The sequence below is a fragment of the Diceros bicornis genome, chromosome 14 (assembly GCF_020826845.1).
Source record: "Diceros bicornis minor isolate mBicDic1 chromosome 14, mDicBic1.mat.cur, whole genome shotgun sequence".
Classification (NCBI taxonomy): domain Eukaryota; kingdom Metazoa; phylum Chordata; class Mammalia; order Perissodactyla; family Rhinocerotidae; genus Diceros; species Diceros bicornis.
This window is the reverse complement of record NC_080753.1, coordinates 55,836,015-55,850,690: the sequence shown is the minus strand read 5'-3', so window position 1 is coordinate 55,850,690 and position 14,676 is coordinate 55,836,015. Positions and strand designations below refer to the sequence as shown.

General features: G+C 41.0%; 1 protein-coding gene across 3 annotated transcripts; it reads left to right on the top strand.

Annotated features, from left to right (window-relative positions):
* Window positions 1-482: 482 nt before the first annotated feature.
* Window positions 483-7,519, top strand: LOC131414149 (transmembrane protein 14C). Of its 3 annotated transcripts, none has more exons than XM_058555272.1 (6): window positions 483-573; window positions 1,612-1,678; window positions 1,995-2,071; window positions 2,911-3,012; window positions 5,995-6,082; window positions 7,003-7,519. In XM_058555272.1, the coding sequence occupies exons 2-6, from the start codon at window positions 1,656-1,658 to the stop codon at window positions 7,058-7,060; spliced, it is 348 nt and encodes a 115-aa protein (XP_058411255.1). In that variant the 5' UTR covers window positions 483-573; window positions 1,612-1,655; the 3' UTR covers window positions 7,061-7,519. The 3 variants fall into 3 exon arrangements, with proteins under 3 accessions (XP_058411255.1, XP_058411256.1, XP_058411257.1); XM_058555273.1 differs by lacking the exon at window positions 483-573 and adding an exon at window positions 605-740; XM_058555274.1 differs by lacking the exon at window positions 483-573 and adding an exon at window positions 763-939.
* Window positions 7,520-14,676: the final 7,157 nt, after the last annotated feature.

Sequence of the window (14,676 nt, the reverse complement as noted above, 5' to 3'; positions counted from 1 at the left end):
CATCGGTCTAGCCTGTGGCCACCATCTTCTCTGCAGGTAGAAAGTAGTGCCTTCCCTTTACAGGCAAACAACGTGACGGGGCTAGAGGGACAACCATCCCGGACGGCCTGCATCTGCTTTACACCTGGTAATGAATCCCTCCATTAATGAGGTCCTTCAGAATCCAGCCTCAGAAGCCCTCCTCCCGCTTCGATGACCTCCACCTCCGGCCTGCTCCAACTCGGCCTCTTGCAATACCGGACTCAAACTCTGGGTTTTCGCCTTTCGGCCAGACTGGCTTGGAGCTGGGAACGGAGCTGGTCGGTCCAGTTCAAGCCCCGCCCCCGAGACTCAGGGCGCGCGCTACGCCGCAAGCCCCGCCCCATGCCCCACCCCGCCCCGCCCCGCCCCCAGGACGCAGAGCGCGCGCCGCGGCGTTCCGCCGCAAGCCCTGCCCCATGCCCCGCCCCCGCCCCCCGCCCGCCCCCAGGACGCAGAGCGCGCGCCGTGACATTTCCGGCGGGACCGGGACTCTCAGCGGCACGGGTTGCACGCCATCGTCGACCAGCGCAGGCCTTCAGGAAAGCAGCTCGGGTATTCGGAAGTTATTATTATTGTTATTTTATACCAGTTTTGACTTTGGAGAATTATGTAAGAGGCTTTGCTGCCGCCTGCTCTTCGTCACTCGGATCGAAGCGGGGGCTTTAGGCTGCGTCGGAGTTGCTTTTCTAGTCGCGCATTTTCTGTTTTCCTTAAAATAGGTGGGGAATCCTGCGGGCACCTTGAGCTCTTGAGGCGAATGCTTACCGATGTAGCGTAGTGTCGTTTAGTTTTCTGGGATGTTATTGCTCTGTCTCCTTAAAAATGTCGACAACTGAATGCTACTTCGAACTAATGACTTTGGCACTATTCCAACAGCCCCCTTTTTTATAGACTTAATAATTTAACCAAAACAAAGAGGTATGTATTGCTTTCACGCTTAGCCTTAGTGGATACCAAATGCATTGCTTTAAGGAAGTAGGAGTTAGGCTTTGCTGAGGGTATAGTGTCCCACGTAATTATGACTCGGGCTTTCCATTATTTTATCCTCCCACCCTCCCCAATCTAACAAGAAATATGAGTTGGATGCAGAAGTAAATGACCGTCTACAAGTTTTACAAACGTTCAGTATTGAAATTATTCAATTCTTTGTCCGGAGTGAAAAGCAGCAACCCTCCCCCGCAAAAGGTGCAATTAAAATAGTTGAAAGGGCACGAGAGATATTTATTTTCCGATTAATAATAACTTGGTTAGCTGGTAAAAAGGTTAACTCATTACTTATACAGAGCTGGTCAGTGCATTTTGCTCAGTTTCCTGTGGGCCTTTGTGACTAGAATTGAGGTTGTTACCAAAATGCTTGGTGTCTGTCCAGCATTTACTTTGTTCCAAGCACTTTTGCCTGTTACCCCATTTAATGCCCACGACAGCCCTAGGAAATTTGTCCCATTGTGATCTGCATGGTACGATGAAGGAATCTGAGGCTTAGAGAGGTTGGGTAGCTTGCCATTACTTGAGCTGAAACTTGGACCCACTTCTCTCTGACTGCTGGAGTGCTGTGCTGTTAATCACTTTTGATCAACCCCTCCTCGGCAGGTGCCGGCCTGGTGTAGTCTTCTGTCCGCAGGAAGTGAAAGAACATGCAGAAGGACTCCGGCCCGCTGTAAGTGCACAGTGAATGAGCGTGGAATGGCCAGGAGCTTCTTAAAACCCGCGTTTCTTTCCTCATCTGCAAAGGGCCCTAAGAGTAGATTGCCGGGCAGCATGGGGTTTAGGATGGACATGTAGGCCGGGGACCTTGGTTTGAGGCCTAGCTCTGCCACTGACTCTCAGAGAGTCACCTAACCTCTCTTGGGTTTATTTTCATTTGTACGGTGATAGGATTCTTCTGGAATGCTGACCTTTTAGTCTCATCCTATGATTGTTATTATTATTTTTAACATGGTTGGTACTGATTTCTTACTTTTTTTTTGTTTCAGAGTGCCTTTACACTGGATTGGCTTTGGCTATGCAGCGCTGGTTGCTTCTGGTGGGATCATTGGTTATGTGAAAGCAGGTATGGTTTGTAGTTACTTAACCTGTTAGGATCTTCACATTGTTCCTAGTGAAGAGTGAGTCTCTAGGTCCCAAAGCGCAATCTTGTTTTGAGCCAAGTTTGTGTAAAGGCCGTCTAGCCTGAGTGCAGGCTGATTGTCAGTCCCAGTGCCTCCTGCACCTGCCCTTTGCTTATCTGGCTGAGCTAAGCCAGGCTTTTTATCGAATCACTTGTTTTTGCCTCTTTATCTAAAGATGCTGGGCAGGGGTGGTAGTAGATTGTTATTATCATCGACTGCCATACATCAGCCTTGACCCCAAAACGCCATCTCTGTGTTCTTCAGAGAGGGGGAAATCTCTAGTCTTCGCATACTCATTTTTTGAAGTAAATTAAACGGGTAATTAACTAGTAATTAAGCCTCATTAGACTAGGTTTGGGTGTGTTAGTGCACATGCTCATTTCTACCCTGTTCCTTGCCTGCATTCCCACCCCAACACACTCACCAGAATTCTTATTCTCCGCATCTTTTTTTGACTCACTGACTCTTTCCCTCTCCTTTTGGGATTTGCCCAAGGTCCCTCCCGTGGACAGTTCTAGCACTTGATGGGTTAATCGGGCCTGGTTAGGAGCCCTTCTTTTCTCTTTAGAGGAAGGAGGAGTGGTGTGGTGTGACGCTACCTTCTCTGGGGAAATAGCAAATGCCCAAAAACTTTTCCTGCTTGAGAACTCTTTGGTTAAGAGCTGTGTTGAGAGAAGTTCTCTTTGCTGGCTTCCTCCGTAGATGAGGGAGGTCTGGTGGATGCTGCTGGTTAAGCGAGTGTTTGGCGTGACTGCACAGCAGTGTGTTTGCTTCCATCTAGGCAGTGTCCCGTCCCTGGCTGCTGGGCTCCTCTTCGGTGGTTTAGCGGGCCTGGGTGCCCATCAGCTGTCTCAGGATCCGAGGAACATTTGGGTTTTCCTAGGTATGTCAGCCTCACTGTCTCCCTAGTGTAATTATCTATCCAGAATACTCTGCCAGAAGGCCCTGGTGTGGTGGGATGTGGCAGGTTCTTCACATTAAGACAGTTTCACTGCTTCTGCCGAGTCCTAGGGAAGTTTTAAAATAGGGGGTGTTTGTGCTGGTTTCTGTTTATCCTTTATATACAGAATATGGAAAGGTTTTCACACCTCATGAATTTAGATTTACCCAGTAAAATTAGTATTAAACTTGTACAAGGCGGGTACATGTCTGTTAACCATTGTGGTTGTCCACTGAAGACTGTGCTGAGCGTTACTAAAGGATCACGTGTCTGGGTTAGGTTTGCATCAATATTGCCTTTTTGCCAGTTGAAAATCATTAGCCCTTTAGCAGTAAGCTAAATGTGTAAGACGTAGGTTTGCCTTCAAGGAGCCTTCACCTTAATTGGGAACATAAAAAGTGACTCTGGGATTGTGGAGAAGTACCCTGTGAGCAGCACACAGAGGAGCTCAGGGAAGGGAAGATTACTTCTTATCAGGGTGGCTTTGGGTGCATTTTTCTTGAGTTCCACCCATGTGTCAGACACTGCTAGGAGTGTGGGCCTCTCACTGTCTCCACAAACCCACAGTGGGAGAAAACATGCAGTTCTGGCCCTTACAAGTGTGGTGGGGAGAACAAGCGTGTCAACAGAGTGGTTTGCACAAGTTAGCGTGGGCTGGGAAGGGATGGCTGATTTGGGGTGTGCTGGGGAGGGAGGGGGCGCCCAGCTCTCAGCTCTGCCTAACAGCTCCCTCACTTGAGCTCCGGAATGGAACGCCTTCAGACCTTTTTTTTTCCCTCTGATCCCACTCCTCCACTCTAGTGAATGACCTCACTGCCTCCTTAAAGGAAAAGCAGCCGCTGTCGTGTGGGGACTCCCTTCATGCGGTCAGCCTCCAGCCCTTCCCTTGTCCTGTTTCTCTGCTCTCCAAGGCCAGTCCCTCCACCCAGGCTTTGGGGTCTCCTCTCCCCTGCCTCCTCAGAGCTTCACACTGTCAGCCATCCTGTCTCTTACTTGCGTCCGTCTTTCAGATGGATTGATGTTCAAATGTGCTCATCTCTCACCTATTTAGAAAGAAAAAGGACGTCTCATGATCCCACTTCCTTCTCCAGTTGCTGCCCTTCTTCCCCTTCAGAAACTTCTCTAAAAACATCGTTATACTCCCTGTCTCCATTTCCCCATCTCTCACATTCTCAGCCCACTTTGGTCTCCATTTCTGTCCCCTTAGTCCACAGAAATAGCTCTTCCTGAGGCTGCCAGTGACCTGGATTTTTCAAAATCCAGTGTACATTTTTTAGTCCTCATTTTATTTGGCCTGTTAGCTGTTCTCAGCACGGTACACGGATCCATTTTCCACTCTCTTCGTTTTCCTTTTTATTTTCTCATTCTCTTTTGTCAACCAGTCTTCCCTTTGAGCCATTACATACTGTCAGGTGCCGCGTAATGACGTCTCGGTCAGTGACGGATGGCATGTATGACAGCAGTCCCATAAGATTAGTCCCATATAGCCTAGGTGTGTGGTAGGCTGTACCATCCAGGTTTGTGTGAGTACACTGTGATGTTCACACAACGAAATCGCCAAAGGGTGCACTTCTCAGAATGTATCCCCGTCGTTAAGCAACGCGTGACTGTACTGCAGTTCTTGAGGCCTGGCTCTTTTTATCTTCTTTATACTCTCTTGTTGACAGTGTCCTTGAGGCCCAGGCCTTAAATTACCACCAATACACAAATGACTCACAAACTGATTTCTCCTCCAAGCTTTAGTCTTATATATATACACATGTCTACTTGAAATCCTTTAGGTATTGCAAGGCATCTGCCCAAACCTGACTCCTGTCCTCCTGCACGTTCAGTCTTGTATTCTCCGTCTGTTCGGGTCTCAGTTGCTCTCTTCCTCTCCATCTTTATGTCTAATTCATCAGCAAGTCCTGTCAACACTACCACCAGCACATATCCTAAATTATCGCCTTCTCTGTCTCCACAGCCACCATCCTCGTCCCAGTCATTCCTCTCTCTTGCCTGCATTCCTGAGGAAGTTTCTTAATTTGGTTTCCCTACATGCTCCCTGGTTTCCCTGAAGTTCTCCATGGTACAGCTAGAATTATATTTTCAAAATGCAACTCGCTTTACATATCCCTCTGCTTAATATCCTTTAATGGCCTCTCATTGCTCTTAGGATGAAGACCACAATCCCTAATCTGGCCTTCACGGCTCTGGATGGTCTGGCCCCTCTTCCTCGCTAGCCTTATCTTGATTTCTGTGCCACACTGGCCTTCACCCCGGGGCCCCGCAGACATTGTTCCTTCTGCTTGGAATGTGCTTTCCTCTCCCTTTAGCTTATTAACTGCTGCTCTTCAGACCTCAGCTCTGTCTTCGCTTCCTCAGCAAATCCTTTCCTGATCTACCTGAATAGGCTGGATCCCCTATTTATTATGTTATTTGTATTGCATTAGTTGTACCTGTAGCACAAATTATACTTTACTTGTGTGATTCTTTCAAGTCTGTTCCATCAAACTTGAAACCCTGTTAGGGCAAAGACCTTTTTTGATGACGGTTGTGTTCTCCAGCTTCTAGTGCAGTGCATGGCATATGATGGGTATTTTAACATATTTGAGTGGGAAGAGCATACAGGGTAAACAGAATTGGCAAGGAGTAGGAAAAAAAAACTACAGCAAGTTTGGAGAAAATTAAAAAATTTATGTCTGAAGAGTGGAAGGAGATGAGTCTGGAAAGGCAGGCTGGGCTCAGACTGTGAGGGCCTTATATTTCAGTAATTGTACTTGGTCCTATAGGATGTGGGTGCCGTGAGGCTCCCCCAACTTGAGGAGGGAGGAGCTATGAGGTGGGGTCTGGCCCCTGAAAGAAGGGTTGGACTTCGGTCACTTCTTTTAGTTCTCCCTATTATAAGATATAATGGGCTTTGACTCTCTTGATCTTTCCCATCAGCTACATCTGGAACCTTGGCTGGCATTATGGGAATGAGATTCTACCACTCTGGAAAATTTATGCCTGCAGGCTTAATTGCGGGTGCCAGGTACTTTCTTTCTATTGCTGTTTTTGTCTAGTGGGGAGTTTAGTTTAATGCCCCAAATACTTTGTACATCCAAATATTTACTTGTTTTAGTATACTTGATGGGCATCAACTGAAATGATTTAATTTATATACAAATAGAGAAGGCTGCTAAAACAGTAGCTGAGTTAATGTCAAAATAAGTGTATTCATTCACTAAGGAAACAGTTTGCTCTCACATTTGCACTCGGGTCCGTCCTGGCTCCTCCCTGCAGTGGAAGAAGCCTCAGTGCAAAGCCGTGGCAGCAGCTCTTGTGTGACTGTCAGCATCGGTTCCATGTTTCTTAGTTGTGTGGGTGTCCTTTATTATTGACAATTTTGCTAGAAGAGAATTTTGATTGAATCCTGTTTTCTAATTAACTCAAATTATAAAACCCAAACCAGATTGTTATAAAAAAGGTAGTCCTTAAGTATAATAAAGAGATCCTGAAGATAAGGGAATTTTTAAAAATCTGTTTTGGAAAAAGATTACTTACCCAACTTTGACCGTAGTGATGATGCTGTCCAGCATAATGGTTTGTAGTCATGTAGACCAGGGTCAAGAACAGTGAACTGGGAGGCCGCTGACCTGCCGTTAAGTAGCTCTGACGTGGGGAGGCCTTGGTATCTCCAGCCTTCCGTTTTCTCATCCCTGAGTTGTTGCCCATTAGAGTAGGAGCTCCAACTCACGTGTACTGTTTTGAGGCCTCAGTACAAGACAGCTCGTTGGCATGGTTTTTCTTTTGTGCCTCCAGGGATGGAAGCTCCATCTCTGCGTGCTGTGCCTTGGCACCTCCTCCCCATGCGGTGAGGGACCTGCAGAGTCCTAGTCCCTTAAAACAATAGTCAAGTGCCTATTCTGTCCTTTACCTGACGTTGTTTGTTTATGTGTTTTTTTTGAACAGTTTGCTGATGGTCGCCAAACTTGGAATTAGTTTGTTCAGTAGACCCCATCAATCGTAGTCATGTCCCAGCTTGGACTCGAAGAATTTTAAAACTTCCACTATTCTTAGTGTATTAAGAGAAATAAGTGCAGCATTTTCACATATTCTGACACTTTACTTAAAAATAAAGACACTGAACTTTGCAGAGGAAAAAAATTAGTCATTATCATTACAGTCCTAAAGAAATGGGTAGTATGTAACACAAGAGCTTATTATTCTAATACCGTCTCACAGTTTGATTCTTGTATGTTGATGTTATCTCTTCTTTCTGTGTCTGTAGGTAAAATCTCAAGGGGTAAAATGTTAGGTATCAACACTGGGGGTCCTGAAAGCCCATGCCCTGCTCAAAGGAACAGTGTGAAAAAAATCTCTGGTGAGATTTAGGATATCTGTTCTTTTGCTCATCTTAGAGCACAGCCCTACTTTGAAATTATGTTAAATGAAATATCAATGAAAATAAAGTTTACTATAAATAATATTTTCCACGGTGTCTTCGTTGCCAGAGCTGTCTAGAACATAGAATGAGATGTGAATAGCAGGAAGATATAGGAACGCGGAAGTGTTTTGTTAATATTTTATTTAGTAATTACTTACTTTGAATAATTTAAGGACCAAGGAGAGTTGTTATTTGATTATACATTGCATTGAAGCTTGTTTTCATAATGATCCGTAGTGAGGATTTTTAAGATTAGGACTGTGTAGCCAAAAGAAAGAATGAAATTTTGGTTAACTAGTTAATCTGTAAAGGTGAAACTTTAAGACCTGTCTGGAACTTGAACCTGGTCTCTACATTGGACACATTAACGCCACACTGACACATTTTCACTTCACTTTATTGTTTTTTTCAGCATTGAGAATTAACTCATTCTGGTACTCCTTACTTCAGTTTTCCCCTCTTTAAAAAGGGAGGGATACTTGCTACTTAACTCCAGTCTAAGGAGTAGTATAAGTAATAAAGTAGTATAACCAATAAGTGGTATTGGTTGAATTTAGAATATAATTTAGGCACTTACTAAGTAATTTTATGTATTTGCTTAATCTCCTTGAGAGGAGTCCTAGTTTTCTCATGCTTGTTTTATATGACATAGTTTTGACATGTCTTACAGGGCCAATCTTAAGGCATAATACCCAGAGCTCTACACAAGGGGTGTGACCAGGGTACTGTATACTAGATTATGTATTTCTGTTAATTCTGCAACCAGAATCAAAGTAAGATTTTTGGACAGCTCCGTCACAGCAGTGACTCTTTAAGCTTTTGGTCTACTGAGACCACAGGTCTTTTTCTTGCATACTGCTATTAGTAATAACTACTCATAGATAGTGAAAGGGTTGGTGCTTGATATCATATACTTGCAAATACTTTGATTAAATGAAAAATTGTTCCATAGTTACTGGCATAGTCAATGATTGTCTTTTATCTTAATAGTTGTACCAGATTCATGATTTAAATAATAAAGACAAATATATTTACAAGTAGCTCATTGGTATGTGGTTTTATTTCATGCCGTGATGAATTGGATTATCATGATCTTCTAACCACGAGTCTTGTACAGTCTAAAGGAAAATGGACAAAGAAAATCAAGTAGGCAGAACATGTCATTGTCTTTTTGATATTTTAAAAATTTATTTTCATGGGAATGTGTTTGGGAAAAAAGAAACTACTAGTTGTAGTTACACAGTGTTACAAAGGTCCGAACACCCACAAGTGGCCTGGGTGTTCTCTTGAGCAGTGAAGAGCTGTCTGTGTATTACATATGATTACAGAGCTAACCTTCATCTTTATGCTTGTTTCCCCAAACCCTGCTGCTGTGTGAGGGCCAGGGAGAAGTGAACATCAGTTGTGACTTCTTGTTCCCCAGATGTTTGAATCATATGAATTGTAAGGGCAGAGGCACAGGAAAAGATTGTTCTAAACAAGAAAGCAGTACTAATTCTATATTAAATCAGACACATTTTGGGTTCTAAGCTAGCCCTTGGGTGATTATCATAATAGATCCTTTGTCACCTAATCCTTTCCTCATTGCTTTGAAATGCCACCTTTACCATGTACCAAATTTCCATATTTAGGACTGATTCTGGGTTTTCTAGTCTCTTCCATAGATCTACTTCTGTTTCAGTGCCAAATTGTATTAGTTACTGTAGATTTGTACCCATATTTTGATATTTGATAGGGCAAGTCTGTCATTGTTACTTTTCAGATTTTTCTTGACAAATTTATTTCCCAGATAAATCTAGAACTAGCTTTTTAATTTTCAAATGTATTTGAGATTTTGATTATGATTGCATGAATTGTAGATAAATTTGGCAGGAATTGAAAGTTTTAAAATACTAACTCTTCAATCCAGGAACACTGTATGTCCCTTCATTTAATTCAGTTTTTTTTTAATGTCTTAAAACAATATTTTAAAGCTTTATTTCTTTAGTTATTTGCATTTCTGTTAAGATCATTGCAGGATATTTTATATTTATGTTATTATGAATGGGAACTTTTCATACATATTTTCTACTTAGGTATCAGTCTGATCAAAATGAATTTCTGACATTAATGTAAATGCTTCTATCTACTCACTCAAGCATATTATTTGCCTTAGGTTTTTGTCAGCTACCCTTTATCTAGTCCCCTGGCTTTATCTTCAAGTTAGAAATAATAGGATGTTTGCTATCACTGATGAGATTCAACATCGTTCTAGAGACAGCAATTGTTCTAGACAAAGCAATAAAATGAGAAATAGATGAAGTATAAATTAGTAGTGAAAAAGGAAAGAAATTAAACATTTTATATAGATAATATAATTGTCTAGAAAATCCAAGACAAGCAACTAAAAACCTATTACAACTAATGAGAAAGTTCTATAAAGCAGCAAGAAACAAGATCAACACCAAAAACCAGTAGCTTCCTATCAACAGCCATAATCAATTCTCTTCCATATCATTGCTGATATCCAAGTCCAAGCCTTACCATCTTTGAAGCTTCTTATAGGACTCCTTGTTTTCATGCTTTGGCCCAACAATTCATTCTCTCCCTAGCAGGCAGAGGCATATTTCAAGTAGAAACTCCTGGACTTAAAAATCATTGTCATCTCTCACTACATTTATAGCCATTAGTCTCTCTGTAACATCCTGTTCTTAATAGCACCCATCATAATTTGAAAATATACAATTTTGTGTGTGTTTATTTAAAGTGTCTCCAGAACGTATGTACTATGAGATCAGGGAAGAATTACTCATTTGTTACTACCATATAAACTATACTTAGTAATAGTAGGCACTTAATATTTGCTGAATACATAGATTGATCAAATCTTTTTTTAAAAATAGACTTTATTTTTTAGAACAGTTTTGAGAATACAGTGCAGAGAGTTGCCCATACTCTATTAGTAACGTCTTACATTAGCATGATACATTTGTTACAACTAATGAACCAATATTGATACATTATCATTAGCTCCAGTCCATACTTATTAAGATTTCCATAGATTTTCACTAATATCCTTTTACTATCCCAGGATCTCATGTAGGACACCACATTACATTTAGTTGTCATGTCTTCTCAGGCTCCTTGTGGCTGTGACTGTTTCTTACATTTTTCTTGCTATTGATGACTGACAGTTGTGAGGACTACTGAGCAGGTATTTTGTATAACGTACTTCTATTGGAATTTGTCTAGTGTATTTCTCATGGTTTTAGGAGGAAAACTTCGGAGGTCAAGTGCTGTTTTCATCTCATCATTTCAGGTTACAGATATCCACATGATATTACTGTTGAAGTTGACCTTGATCATCTGGCTGAGGTTGTGTTCGCCAGGCTCCTCCACTGTGAAGTTAGTCCTTTTTTCCCCTTCCCTTACTGGACTCTCCAAAAGGAAGTCACTGCACATTCCACACTTCAGGAAGGGGGAGTTCTGCTCTACCTCCTCAAGGGCAGAGTGTCTACATAAATTAGTTTGGAATTCTGCTGCATGGAGATTTGTCTCTTCTTCCTCATTCATTCATTTATTTGTTTATTCCTATCAGTATGGACTCATGTATGTTTATTTCTACTTTGGGTTGTAATCCAATATTTCTTTATTGATTTTCTTGCTCAAACAGTTGCAGTTTTGGCCATTGGGAGCTCTTTCAGTTGGTTCCTGTGACCCTTTGACATAGCCCATCCATGTAGGCTTTTTTTTTTTTTTAAGAACTTCCTTACTTTCCGGCACTGTAAGGTGCTGCAGGCTCATCTTGTATATTTCATGCCCCAGTACTAGAATCAACCATTTCTCCAAGGAGCCGTTCCTTTTATTGGACAGTGGTATTAGAAACCCAGATCTGGTTGCTAGATAATACTCATTGCTGCTGGGGTGAAATCTTTTATCTCATTTTCATATTTTATTTCATTATATTCATATAGTTTTATCTTTAATTCCTTTTTACTTTTTAAGTTGTTACTCTTTTTTCTAGTTTCTTAAGCTAAGTGCTCAAATTCAGCATATTTTCAGAGCTCATTTTTTTCATAAATACATCAAGTGCATAATTTTTTTCTCTGCGATCTGTTTTGGCTGAGTTTTACAAGTTTTAATACAGTGGTCTATCCTTGTCCATTTCTAAAGGGTGTATATTTCATTTTGGATTTTTTCCTTTTTGACTTATTGTTTAGAACAACATTTTAAAATTTTTAAGTGATAGATTTTGGGGGCATACCTTTTTATTGTTATATTCTACTTTTATTACACTGTGGAAAGAAGTTGTGGCTTACATATTTCTACATTTGAGAATTTGAGATTTTCTTTGTGGCTTAATATAAACTCAATTTTTTGTGCATGTTACATGTATTTGAGAAGAGTGTATGTTTTTCCTTATTGGTCAAAGTTCTATATGGTATACTTATTGGATAAACTGTGTTTACTGTTTTATTTGAAGACTCATTTACCTATTTTTGGCCTCTAGGTCTGTTTTCTGAGAAAAACCTCCCACTCAGAATCAATAACCATTGATTCAATAACCATTGATTCTGGTTATATCAGTTTCTTCTTGTATTTGTGATAAATCTTTGCTTCCTATATTTATGTTGTTCTGTTTTGTTTTTTTTTTTGTGAGGAAGATCAGCCCTGAGCTACCATCCGATGCCAATCCTCCTCTTTTTTTGCTGAGGAAGACTGGCCCTGGGCTGACATCTGTGCCCATCTTCCTCCACTTTATATGGGACGCCGCCACAGCATGGCTCGACAAGCAGCGCGTCGGTGTGTGCCCGGGATCCGAACCAGCGAACCCCAGGGCCGCCTCAGCGGAGCACGTGCACTTAACTGCTGCGCCACCGGTCCCCCCCCATGTTGTTTTGTGTTAACATTTTATTTTGAAAATTTTCAAATCTACGGAAAAGTTTTAATAATACTCATGAGCATTCCTATACCCGTTATCTAGTTTCACCGATTCACCAGTTAACATTAGGTGCTCTACCTCCTCTCCCCCCCATACACACACACACACACACGCACACGTATGAATACAGGTGTAAAAGTCCTCAATGAGATATTAGCAAATCAAATCCAATAATATATAGAAAGAATTAATATACCTCGACCAAGTATAGGATTTATTCCAGGTATACAAAGCTAGTTCATCCTTTGAAAATCAATCAGTATAATCCATTACATCAACAGGCTAAATAACAAAACTCATATGATCAATGATTATATCAATAGATACAGAAAAAGCATTTGACAAAATCTAATACTCATTCATAATAAAAACTGAGCAGGGGCTGGCCCTGTGGCTTAGCAGTTAAGTGTGCACACTCTGCTACTGGCGGCCTGGGTTCGGATCCTGGGTGCGCACCAACGCGCTGCTTTTCTGACCATGCTGAGGCGGCGTCCCACATACAGCAACTAGAAGGATGTGCAACTATGACATACAACTATCTACTGGGGCTTTGGGGAGAAAAAGGGGAAAAAAAGAGGAGGATTAGCAATAGATGTTAGCGCAGGGCTGGTCTTCCTCAGCAAAAAGAGGAGGATTGGCCTGGATGTTAGCTCAGGGCTGATCTTCCTCACACAAAAAAAAAAAAAACAGCAAATTAGGAATAGAGAGGCACTTCCTCAACTTGATAAAGAACATCAACAAATAAGCTACAGCTAACATATGTAATGGAGAGAAACTAGTTGTTTTCCTGGTAAGATCAGGAACGAAACAAGGATGTTCATTCTCTCCACTTCTATTCAACGTTGTACTGAAAGTCCTAGTTAGTGCAAGAAGACAAGAGAAGTAAAAAAGGTATACTGATGAGGAAGGAAGAAATAAAACTGTTTTTGTTTGCAGATGACATGCTTTTCTGTGTAGAAAATGTCAAAGAATCAACAAACTCCGGGATTTAATAAGTGATTATAACAGGTATTAGGATACAAAAGTCAGTTGCTTTCTTATATATGAGCAATGAACAATTGAAATTTGAAATTAAAAATACCATTCACCATTAGCACTAAAAACAGAAACACTTAGGTATAAATCAAACAAATAAGCATGAGATCTATATGAGGAAAACTACAAAACACTGATAAAAGAAGTCAAAGAAGATGTAAATAAATACATAGTCCATGTACACGGATAGGAAGACTCAGTACTGTCAAGCTGTCAGTTCTTCCCAACTTGATCTAGATTCAACACAATCCCAATCAAAATCCAGTAAGTTATTTTGTGAATATTTGCAAACTGATTCTAGAATTTGTGTGCAGAGGTAAATGACCCACAATAGCCAACACAATATTGGAGGAGAGAAACAGAGTTGGAGGACTGATACTACCTGACTTTAGAACTTTTATAAAACTATAGTAATTAAGTGTGGTAATACAGTGTGGTATTGGTGAGAAAATAGACACATAGATCAGTGGAACAGAATAGAGAGTCCAGAAATAGACCCACACAAATAGAGTCAACTGATCTTTGACAAAGCAGCAAAGGAAATTCAATGGAGAAAGGAGAGTCTTTTCAACAAATAATGCTGGAACAACTGGACATAAACATGAGAAAATAAAAAGAATCTAGACACAGACCTTACACCTTTCACAAAAATCAACTCAAAATGGATCATAGATCTAAATGTAAAATGCAAAACTGTAAAACTCCTAGAAGATAACATAGGAGAAAATCATAGGTGATATTGAGTTTGGTGATGACTTTTTAGATACAACACCAAAAGCATGATCCGTGAGAGAAAAATTTATAAGTTGGACTTCATTAAAATTAAAAACTGCTCTGTGAAAAACACTGTTAAGAGAATGAAAAGACAAGTCACAGACTGGGAGGAAATATTTGCAAAAGACATATCTGTTAAAGGTCTTTTATCTAAAATATACAAAGAACCATTAAAACTCAACAATAAGAAAATGAACAATCCAATTTAAAAATGGGCAAAAGATCTGAACAGATAGTTCACCAGGGGATATATACAGATGGCAAATAAGCATCTGAAAAGATGCCAACATCATATGTCATTACGGAATTGCAAATTAAAAAACTACACCACTACACACTTATTAGAATGGCCAAAATCCAAAACATTGACACCACCAAATGCTGGCCAGGATGTGGAGCAACAGGAACTATAATTCATTGCTGGTGGGGATGCAAAGTGGTACACTTTGGAACACAGTCTGGCGCTTTC